Source organism: Branchiostoma belcheri, unplaced genomic scaffold, assembly GCF_001625305.1.
Source record: "Branchiostoma belcheri isolate BF01 breed outbred unplaced genomic scaffold, Haploidv18h27 scaffold10, whole genome shotgun sequence".
NCBI lineage: Eukaryota > Metazoa > Chordata > Leptocardii > Amphioxiformes > Branchiostomatidae > Branchiostoma > Branchiostoma belcheri.
The window spans coordinates 142,710-153,947 of record NW_017802380.1 but is presented as its reverse complement, the minus strand read 5'-3'; the positions used below and the strand labels follow the sequence as shown (position 1 = coordinate 153,947).

Below are 11,238 nucleotides of genomic sequence, written 5' to 3'. Positions count from 1 at the left end.
GGGTGAAAATGGACAGGAGAAATAAGCACGCAGTCCAACGGGTCAGAGTTCGTGACCTGGCGTTTTTCCTGCTCGTCACGTGGTGAAGGCACGCTTTGCTCTGATTGGTCAGACATGACGTCGCGGCAGCAGCGCGCGCTCTGATTGGTCGGACTTAATTAGATCTCGCCATTTCTCGTCCAAATGCAGTCTCGTGTTTCGCGAGACTTAGCTCCTCTGTCTTCTTTCCTCATCTATATCCAGGTGTGCTGTTCCCATCTACCTGGCTATTGTGCTCAGGCTGGACCTGAAGTCTGCATGCTACAAGGAACAGGTAGGGTGGTGATTGCAATGTCATGCACTTTCTTTCTCTCTTTGTTACATAAGAAGCTTTGTAATCTTTTGTCTGGAAATCATAAAATCTGATAAAACTTTGTTGTTATATTACAGACCTTTACAATACAAGGTATTGTTTATATGCCTTCATGGGAACAAATAGATTTTCTCATTCACAGTGACAAATAGTCAGAAACAAATTGTAAATGACAGAGAGAGCAGGAAAAACAATCTTCTGCATCTGGAATCTGCACTGCGTTTATTTTTTTCCTGCACCATATGTTTTGCTTCAAACTTTACTATTGGAATGTCTTAGTTCAAGGCAGGTTCTCTCTAACTTCCCTGCTCAGTTGCAGCTTTAGATGCTCTAAACAAGAGGTTAAAAGTGTTTTTAACTTCCTTGCTCAGCAATAACGTGTTGAACTGATTTTTAAGTGTTTGTAAACCATTAGACAGCTTTGAAGCAATGCATTCATGAAGCCCATATCGTTAGAATTAATTCTAGTAAAGCTCAGTGTAATGAAAGACTTGAAAATTAGCTGGAATGCTGTCACTCAGTGTCTGACTGTTTCCAAACAGGTTTCTTGAGCAAAATATTTTCTTTTTTCTCACAAATGTTCGCAATCCTCTGTCTATCTCTGAAGACCTGGAAAAGTATACCATTAAGTGGTAAATATACTGTATTTTTCCCCAGTCGAGACAGAAGAAAATGTTTTATTTACAAAATGATTAGTCTGAGTGTGAAATCACATTATGTCCTTGGTGCAATACAAACTATCGCAGTCCAGAAGCAAAATTTAATCAGGCCTGGGCCCCCATGTTATTGTGAGTCATCAAAGTAGTTTCAGATTTGATTTTTGTGAACAATTTTCAGGAAAAGCTGTGGTTTAACAAGTCTGGAAGCTGGGTAGGTTGGCAATCAGAGCAGTGTTCTAGCCAGCCTGAATCTTTTTCCTTCATCTCAGTTTTGTTGGACGTAACATCATGTCGATTGTCGAGCATAAAAGGCATAACAATCTGGGTCTGGCGGCAAGCTCCCCTTCAAATGTTGAAATTTTGACCCTCTGAAACTCCATTTCCTGCATTTTGAGGGGCAACTTTTGGTAGACTTCAGCTTAGTTTAATGACATCTCTTTCCATATCTTTACACGCTGTTTTTTGTCCAACAAAAATGACACATTGGGCAAAATTTTTGATCGTCATGAGTGGCAAAATTCCATCAAGTAATTTTCTCGTCATTGTTTTTTTCAGCTCTCCTGAGATGTCCATGCTAGGTGGAGGTCTGCTGCTGTTAGTGATCATCCTGCAAAGTTCACCCCAAGTCTCCCAGACACTGCCACATCTCAACTTACCCGAGTCCCATCTCCCGTACTTCTTCTCTTCCCATCATGCACTGGCACGCACTTGTGAGCAGGATGATGAATGCCCATATAAGGTAATGACCAATCCTACTACTACTTTTACTTTTATTTTATCTTCCAGCAAAATTTCATACAAAGTTCACTAGAAGTCCAAAACTAGTCATTGAAAATCATAATTTTTGTACAAAATTAGCATCAAATATCCATACTGGTCGTACTTTTTAAACATCTGTATGTAATTTGTGTATTTGTACTTTTGTTATTGTCCCTGTTTTTCATATGGGCCTTTGGCAAATTAAGAATAGATAGATAAATAAATAAAATAAAAAAATGGTAGCGCTTTGATATACAAAACCAGGCAAGACATAACATATAATACCAGGACGGTACCCAGGCTACCAGCATTTTGTTTGTGGATCAATCCTAATCCACTTTGTGAGAAAAGCAATCAGTGACTAGAGTGCAGTAATTTGTATAGCTGAAGGGATTTATGGTGGCATTTTCCTTAGGCAGGGATAGAAATTCATTTTGGGGAATAGGTGCACTGGTGCACCCAACATAAAAAAATTGGGTGCACCAAAATTTTTCGGGTGCAAAATAATCTTAATCAACAAAGATTTCATCACTTTTCTGACACTCAGGTGTCAAGAATATGGTGTATATCAGTATACATTTTGTACATCTAAAATCTTACATAAACCTGCAAAAATATCTGGGTGCACCGGTGCACCCACAGAGAAAAATTGGGTGCACAGCTTCAATTTTGGGTGCACTAAGGTGCACATGACCCAGTATTTTGAGCCCTGTTGTTAGGACATACATCAATGAGACTTCATGCAAATTTTCCCATGTTTTCTTCTTCCAAGAGAATTTGTGAACAACCCATTATTCATATGGCATTATTGTTTTTATGTGTCATTTCAGGACTACCTTGGTAAGAAGGTATGCTGGGGGTATGAGAAAAACTGCAAGAAGAAAAACAGATTTCACAACCCTACCTGTACTATAGCCAACACTGGATGGTGAGATTTTAGATGAATTTAATTTTCTTTATCTACCTATGTAATGTGTTTGACTGTCTTACATGTATGTGATGGTGTAGCTTATTTGATATGATAAAAACTGGTTACAGTAAATAAGATGATGAAAAAAAATGTACTAAGTAATTCTTACAGTAGGGTTTGCCAATACAGCATAGCACAAGGATTTATTTTGGTTCTGATGTAATTTTCTGTGGCCTTGATTTGGTGCTTGTTTGAACCTTGGGAGCCCGCCTTATCAACGTAATTCAGTTAAGGTCTCTCTTGATTCAATTATTTGTGATCGAGTTTCTAAGAAATGTACTGTAGGATCACCAAGTCTCCATGAACTTTGATAAAGACTGTATTGATTGTGCATAATATTCATTATCAAGCAGTACTCTTATATATAAGAAAGGATTTTGGTGGCACAAATTACTTGAGGTATTGCAGTTGTTGGTCAGCCAGCTACATAGAAGCTGCATGTTTCCTCACCATCTGCAAGTTGACTGCAAAAATTTTCTTGTCTTCTTTTATCATAATCTCCATGGAGGTGAAGCATGATGATTTCTCAAGTAGCTACTACATTATAAGTAGCCTGGGTTCCATCCACCATAATTTCTGCCAGCTCCATAATGTCCCTGGCTTTGTAGCTGGCAGAAACTATTTGGAGGATGCTACCCAGGCTACTAGCAATGTGGCTTTGCTCATGCAATAAGTGCTTTAAAAACGGGGATTTGAAACTTTTTATTTCAAATACCACATAGCAGACAAAAGTCTGAATTGCGTCTGACTCAGTATTTACAATCCTTTGTGAAGAACTTTGAAAAATCTGTGTCCTTCTTTCTGTCTGTCTGTCTGTGCAGGGGCTCAGCCCGTACCGTTGAGGAGAATGCAGACCTGTTCTGGAAGGAGGCTGACTTTGGGTACGTGTGGGAGCGACTACAGGAGATGACTGTCATGTGTAAACCTAAGGAGGAGGTAAGGCCAAGCCTTGCTGGTAAATGGTTAGCTGCTAGATAATAAGAATTTTTTTTTTACAAAGAAGCCCCATTTTCCATTTTCTTAGGTCAAACCATTGGGCAATTGGAATCTTTGAGACCTTGAAGACTTGACTGATCTATATGGAAGACCTTGGATATCACTGAGCTGTCACTAAGACAGTTGTACTTTTTTGTAATCCTCTTTCTGCCAGAAAATGTCTGTTCTCAATATTTTGTCAACAAACTTCCTCACATTCGCAATGGTTGTTTTTCATCATCTCCAGGGTGACTCCTCCCTCAGCTGTGTGAAACACTCGCGATACTGCAGGGCTACAAACATCTACATGGACTTCGCTAACCTGGATTCAGAGAACAACAGCAACAGGTGTGTAACATCCGTGTCCATAATATCACCAGGGTCCATAATATTGCCACCTTGAGAAATAGTGTGCTTTAAGATATTTTTACTGCAACATACTTTTGGTATGCACTCCTGCACACATCAAATGTACATACCTAGGGTATGTTGCAGTAAAAATGTCTTTAAGCACACTTTTTCTCAAGGTGGCGATATTATGGACCCTGGTGATATTATGGACACAGACGTTACATTCTTACTGCACTTCACCACCAGGCTGCTGTAGCAAAGTAATCAAGGAGGTCATGGTGAACCTCCTGCATTTTCACCAGTCCTTGATTAATTTTTGTGGTATCCGTGATGAAAGAATGCATAATTTTTATCTTGCTTGCTTTCTTATGTGGAGTAAAACTAATCAAAGTAACAAAAATGTATGTAAGTGATAATGTATACTTGTATTATTTCTGTACACTATACGTGTATCTGCAAGTGTAAGTCTTAGTCTTTTTTGTTTCTTTTTCTGTAATTAAGGTATAGGGAGAATCTGTTCAAAGCTGGCCAGGTCGGAGGGCATTGCAAGCTGTACCCCAGCAGGCTGGCTGCAGAAGGAAAACACAAGAGTGCACTGCAGTCTTGGTAAGGAGCTTACTCACAAAGAATCCCAAGTTTTGCAGGAAGAGGATGATATGACATATTGCAGTAATATTATTCTATAGGCTTGGTAATTGAATACTTCTAGTATTTTATGTACAGTGTATTGAAATATGACAGCTGCAGTCTTTATAACATTACATGCACCTTTGTTTTAATATTTATATCTTATAACTTCATTATGATCCAGGTATGCAGAGTTAGAGATGTTTACTTCTCTGCCTTTCCGGCCAATTCATGATGACAAGTGTGACGTTGTGTTGGACAAGCCAACATACCTTATGAAGCTGGATGCTGGTAGGTCTGAAATTCAACATAAAAAGTCGACTATTGTTTCAATAACTGTACATTTATTGTCTGTAAGTAGTTGTAGTGTACTAATTTAACTTTTTGAATATTCAAAAGAACTGGATTTCCTCTTGTAACTTTGCTCTTTTCATCCATAATATTTACAGAATGTCATCCCAATAATGTTTCTTTGTTTATTTGTTTGTTTTTCAGGTGTAAACATGTACCATCATTTCTGTGACTTTATCAACCTGTACGCCTCTCAGCACATCAACGGCTCCTTCTCTCAGGATGTGAACATCATCATGTGGGACACGGTAAGTTTGCGTCATTAAAATATACTATTAACTTACTCACTCACTTGCTCACTGTCCGGTTTATTGTCTGTTGTTCCCCATCTTCTGAGGGTTAAACGTGATTGCACTGTACGTGGTACTGAGGCTTGATGGCAGCCCGCCGCTTGCCTCTATCCTGTGGGTTGATGTTGTCTAAATTCAAGTGGTGGAGGTCCTTTACTATAATTCCTTTAAAAAGTGACTGAATGACAGTTTACGTACAAGAATATCAATACATATGATTACGTATAGTGTAGTGATAATGTGAAATGTAACAGACTCTTCCCTGTCCTTGGTGCTGACTGACATCCATTGCATTACAATATAGTAGTATATGATAGAAGATCTAAATTTTCAGCACAGTTTCTAACCTAAAGTGGCCAGTATATGAAACTCTAATTCTTTACACATAACACTACATTTCCTGCCCTTGGTGCTGACTGCCTTCCCTTTCCATTTTATATAATAGTATCTCAATCTCATTAACAAGATTATACAGATATTGACATAATGTGTTTGCTAGAAGTCTAGATTCTCTGATCTGGGCCTGAGCAGCCACATGCAATATTGCCATCCTCTGAACTGATGAGGAGATCCCTGACATGGACACAAATGCTCTGACTCGCACTGGTGGATGCCAATGATGATGATTGTGTTGACGTTACATCATAATGACATGCATTGTAACAGCCACGTCTTTGTGTTCAGAGTGGGCTTGGATACGGAGATTTCTTCAGCGACACCTGGAGGGCTTTCTCAGACTACCCGATCATTCACCTGAAGGAGTATGATGGCAAGAAGGTACAGTAACCATTATATATATATGATATATAGAACTTTATATCATACCGGGGCCGCGATAACGTGCGATAACGGGTTCCAGACCGGGCCGTACTTTACGGTACGGCCCGGTCTGGAACCCGTTATCGAACGCTTCCATGGCTTCCATAAAACGATTCGAACGCGTTTCGCCCCAACCGCGTGTGCCCCTTTCAAAAATTCGAATACAGAATCCGGATGTTGGAACTGATGTTGTTGCATTTGAGGGTTTAGTGGCACCAACTTTTGGCTCATCTTGCATTGAAAGGCGTGTTTTCTTGGGTGGGTATGACATAAATAAAATACAACACGGTGTATTCCGCATCGCCCTCGGTCCCGGCCCTCCCGCGATCCGACCCGCGGTCGGGCCGATACCTCGGGCGATACGGAATACCCCATGTTGTATTCTATATGTACTGTACTACTGTATAGAGGATGTACATTACTGTGTTAACTATGTTTCGTGAATAGTCTCATCTGTTTGATAAGTAACTGAATAAAGAGACTCTTTTTACACAACCAAGTGTTTTATTCACTTGGTTTTGTAAAAAAAATAGTCTCTGTGTGCCATATATTGTGGTTTAGAGCTTTAGACAATTTTGCTTTATAACTTTTCTTCAGGTGTGTATCCGTGATGCCGTCTTCCCTCTGCTGCCCCGCATGCAGTATGGCATGTACTACAACATGCCACTCGTAAGTATCTGTATAGCCAGTATAACCACCCTTTAGCGTAACACACCAGCTTAAGTACATATTGATCGCATCTTTGTTTTTTTCCACTCTACGCCTGCTAAATGTTGCATCCCATCAGTCTGCACTTTACTGGGCTAGATAAATTGTGCTATGTTTCCCAGGGGTAAAATCTATGATGATTATCAAAATGGTAGGAATTTATTGCAGACCCAAAGTAACAATCTCACCAGAAGTAGTGCTTTGGTTTCACCTGAGGTTTGTAAGTGTTCCTTTTGGGGCAATATATATATATATGTGTGTAATAGCTTTAATCGCTATTTATGTTTGGCCTTTACCATAGCATTGTTGTCTTTCATCCTAATCATTTTATCATTATATAAAATACCATCACTGGGTCTAATTGAAATATCTTTTTATCATTACATACTAGTATATTACATGTATATTGTAGTCAACGACTGCTTGAAATATCAACTCTAAATCAAGCAATTTCTATAATAATATTGCTGCTGTATCGTCGTGACTTCTTTTCCATGTCAACAACTGCTTGAAATATCAACTCTAAATCAAGCAATTTCTACAATACTAGTAATATTGCTACTGTATAGTCATGACTTCTTTTTCCTGCCGTCAATTCTTGCCAGGTCCCAGGTTGCAGTGGAACAGCCTTGTTCAAAGCGTTTTCTGAGCACGTGTTACATCGACTCAACATTACACAGGATGGCCCAGTGGTAAGGTTTTTAGTTTCTAATCCTTAAGGTTTCCTCACCAGCTAATTTGGCATTTTATCTTTCCATCGTATTGTCACAAAAGAAATTTAGAAAGAACTGTAGTTGTACTGAATACTTATACCTGGGTACAAAAGGGTTATGAATATGATTTTATGGACCATAAGGATGATGTCATCATATTTTATTGCCCCAAATATGATTATATAATACAGCACTTTGGTAACAGCAATAAAAGGCTATAATTTTCATGTGCATAATATTTCAGAGAGATAAGGTACGAGTGACTCTGCTGAGTAGGTCTACAAAATGGAGAAGGATCCTCAATGAAGAAGAGGTAAAAAGACATTTTTTTTTAGTTTACTGGCTATTGCTAATTATATGCTTCATCAGTGCTGCATTGTGTTCATCAACTTCATCACAATAACTTTATGTAGTTCTTGTAATGCCCCCATTTGGAACTTGTTATGAAAACAAAGACGATCTTGTCATGAAATTTTGTGTGTTTTGAAGACAATGAATTATGATGAACGGATATCGAGTCTATGTGAAAGCCAATGCTCAATATGTTTGTATACATTACTCTATGTTTATCTGTAGCTGCTGAATGCTATGAAATCTGAAACCAGACTGGATGTGAGGAGAGTGGACTACAACTGGAAGTATGTGATTAGTTATTATCACTCATAATTATTAAGCAAAACAGTATGTGATTAGTTATTATCACTCATAATTATTAAGCAAAACATAGTATGGTAAATGAAATTGTACATTGTTTCCAATCTTTGAACATTTTTATTGTTTGTGAGTTCATGTATGTCTTTAAGGCTAGGAAAAATGTGTTTGGTAGGAAGTAAATGTATAGATATGCTTTTGGACTTGCATCATCTGAAGCTATATCTTCCATTTCTACCTTCTCTTGTGGTGGTGATTCCTGCAATTCTGTGGAAAACAGAAAGATGTCCTTTACAGAACAGCTTAAGGTACATAATAATATAATTCTTACTCCTGTAAATCCCCCTCCCACCTTCATATGAATGAAAATAGCTCAGTATACACAGTAACAAAGTTTCTTTCAATACAATGTTCTACTTGTGTTGTGGAATGATTACTTCTAGGGATCTTGATGTAGCTTGCATGGTGAAAACACTGTACTAAAATAGGAGCAAAAATTAAGTTGAATCTGTAGTAAATCTAAATGACTTAAGTTAATCTGTACTAATTAAAAACTGCTAATTAACATGACGTGTCCGTGTAGGTAACCCAGAACTCTGACCTGCTGATCGGCATGCACGGAGCTGGTCTCACACACTCACTCTTCCTGCCGGACTGGGGGGTGTTGTTCGAACTGTAAGTTACTTATTCATACCAAGGAGGTTGAATACAACTAGTCTTGATTTTTAAAAATGTTCATACCTGTAATAACTTAAGCTTATAGCACTACCAATTGGACAACAAAGTAAACTAAGATACTTACTGTAGCAAAAAGAAAGCACAAACACAAAAGTTTTCATGTTCCAACACAGCATCAAACTCAAGTGATGTGTTTAGCATAAGCATGCAGGATAAAGGAATTCTCTGTACATGCCTCAACAGATCTAGAGATGGACCGTTGTTATAACATATCTAAGAGGTGAAACAACATTGGAATTGCATTTTTATTATTTTGTATTGTAACATAATGTCATTGCATTGTGTTAGAACAAAATCAATAACTTTCCTGCCATTTTGACTTGACTGAATCAAGATTGCCAAAACTTATGATTCATGTATGCCAGTACATTGAATCTTACAACAACTTGTCTTCCAGTTACAACTGTGAGGATCCTCGCTGTTACAAAGACCTGGCTCGCCTGCGTGGGGTGCAATACTACACATGGGAGAAGGAGAATAAAATCACACAGAGGGAAAAGGTAAAGAAAACTGTTCTCATCTAAAATTCTATAGCCCTTGAGCCACACAGTACACTACAGTAGGGGGTAGCTGGAGTGGTGTACTGAATCTGACCCCCAACCATACAATTGCAAGCTAAGGCAAACACTCTGCCCCGAGGCCATTGGCTTTTAATAAGGCTACAGTCTGTGCTTTTATAAAACAGTTTTTTCGGTCCCCAATTTTCCAGGGCTCGGAGTAGCACACCTTTTCTGTGTGAAAGGCTGTGATCATCTAAAGTTCTACAGCCCTTGAGCCACACAGTTCACTACAGTAGGGGGTAGCTGGAGTGGTGTACTGAATTTGACCCCCAACCCATACAATTGCAAGGCAAACATTCTACTCTAGAGACCACTGGCTTATATACATTTAAGGCGACAGTATGTCACTCACTCACTCACTATCCGTGTTTAGATTATACTGCTGTCGGTTTCCCTGTCCCAGGGGTGGGCAGCAGTCGGCTGTTCTGGACACCACGCCTCCAGCTAGCTCTGTCCTGTGGGTCTGTACTGGACAGACCACACTCCTTGATATCCTTCAGTTCTGGATACACTCCAACCAAGTTTTTCTAGGCCTGCCACGGCCTCTGTTGCCTGGCAACTGCAAGTCCGTGATGGTGTTGATGCAACTACTTGCTATGTGCATTTATAAACAATTGTTTCTCTCCCCAATTTTCCAGGGGTCCCATCCATCCGTTGGAGAACACTCCAAGTTTGTGAACTACGGTTTCGACGTTGCAGAGTTCATGAGAATTGTGCAGAATGCTGCTGACTACATCCAGGGTCATCCCCAGTTTGTAGCAAAACAAAACAACATGGATGGAAGTGGGGATCGCCACACTGAGTTGTAACAGTTGTGACTATTCATGAAGATTTTGATGATTTTATGCAATTCTATTACATTGTGTGTTTTTCTCAGGTATGCATTCAATTAATACATGTACAGGCAACAAAATTTATGTAACTAAAATTCCAGTTGTCTATACTACTGAATTTTGGCCAGTATCCTGTCATCAAATTACAGTCTAAACTCTCCAAGAAGATCTGGTCTATGTGCATGGACAGGTGGTCATTAAGACAGAATTCTTAATGCTTGTGTTAATGGGAAAATTTACCTGAGGGGCCATCAAAAAGTCACATTTCCAGGTTGTCTTTATGTAGAGGTGGTCACATGTACTTGTTTGACTGTAGTTCTGAATTCTAAATGAATTCAGTAGCTCACAACATTTCTCAAATGAGAATTTAGTAATGATAAAAGAGAATCTAATGTATTATGTTATTACATTGTTGATGACATAGTTTTTCAAACAGTGGAATATCAAACAGTTACAAACATGTGTTTGTAAACTTCAGGGAACGATTATGTGCCAAAGAGCTAAAAAATGATGAATATTCTAACACAGCTGTACTATAATAATGAATACCTTATCCTGTATGGGTAAGAATATCTTTATGTACATTGTACTGAAGAGGATTTTACTTGTAGCACTGAAGAAGAAACTACATAGTTGTGATTGTTGTTTCTTTGTAGCTTCATGTTGGAGAAACTTTAGAATTCATATGTGACAAAATCTACAATGCACTACAATAAGTATTTTTTGGAATGGAAAGTGCATAAATGCACAATTGTGATGTATTTTAGAATGGATGCCACCTACATGTATTTATTTTATGATAGTAACATTCCAATGGTATGGAGTAGCTTTGAATGTGAATCATTAGCATTGCCACAGGTAACATTTGGTTCCACTTCTGAG

General features: G+C 38.7%; 2 protein-coding genes across 7 annotated transcripts in view; one reads left to right on the top strand and one right to left on the bottom strand.

The window, feature by feature from the left end:
* Nucleotides 1–104, bottom strand: part of LOC109472218 (orphan steroid hormone receptor 2-like) — a 12,712-nt gene extending 12,608 nt beyond the window's left edge. For 4 of the 5 annotated variants that reach the window (XM_019771816.1, XM_019771832.1, XM_019771853.1 and 1 more), the window contains exon 1: nucleotides 1–104. The gene's annotated coding sequence lies outside the window, so the exon portion shown is untranslated. The other variant, XM_019771824.1, reaches the window with a different exon arrangement.
* Nucleotides 1–10,956, top strand: part of LOC109472239 (EGF domain-specific O-linked N-acetylglucosamine transferase-like) — an 11,733-nt gene extending 777 nt beyond the window's left edge. For both annotated transcript variants that reach the window (XM_019771874.1, XM_019771883.1), the window contains exons 2-18: nucleotides 244–313; nucleotides 1,567–1,750; nucleotides 2,601–2,698; nucleotides 3,562–3,676; nucleotides 3,963–4,063; nucleotides 4,568–4,672; nucleotides 4,878–4,984; nucleotides 5,189–5,292; nucleotides 6,019–6,111; nucleotides 6,751–6,822; nucleotides 7,467–7,553; nucleotides 7,819–7,887; nucleotides 8,151–8,212; nucleotides 8,506–8,533; nucleotides 8,809–8,900; nucleotides 9,361–9,463; nucleotides 10,162–10,956. In XM_019771874.1, the coding sequence (XP_019627433.1) occupies nucleotides 1,577–1,750; nucleotides 2,601–2,698; nucleotides 3,562–3,676; nucleotides 3,963–4,063; nucleotides 4,568–4,672; nucleotides 4,878–4,984; nucleotides 5,189–5,292; nucleotides 6,019–6,111; nucleotides 6,751–6,822; nucleotides 7,467–7,553; nucleotides 7,819–7,887; nucleotides 8,151–8,212; nucleotides 8,506–8,533; nucleotides 8,809–8,900; nucleotides 9,361–9,463; nucleotides 10,162–10,332 (1,581 nt within the window). In that variant the 5' untranslated portion in view covers nucleotides 244–313; nucleotides 1,567–1,576 and the 3' untranslated portion in view covers nucleotides 10,333–10,956. The remainder of the gene's footprint in view (nucleotides 1–243; nucleotides 314–1,566; nucleotides 1,751–2,600; nucleotides 2,699–3,561; nucleotides 3,677–3,962; nucleotides 4,064–4,567; nucleotides 4,673–4,877; nucleotides 4,985–5,188; nucleotides 5,293–6,018; nucleotides 6,112–6,750; nucleotides 6,823–7,466; nucleotides 7,554–7,818; nucleotides 7,888–8,150; nucleotides 8,213–8,505; nucleotides 8,534–8,808; nucleotides 8,901–9,360; nucleotides 9,464–10,161) is intronic.
* Nucleotides 10,957–11,238: the final 282 nt, after the last annotated feature.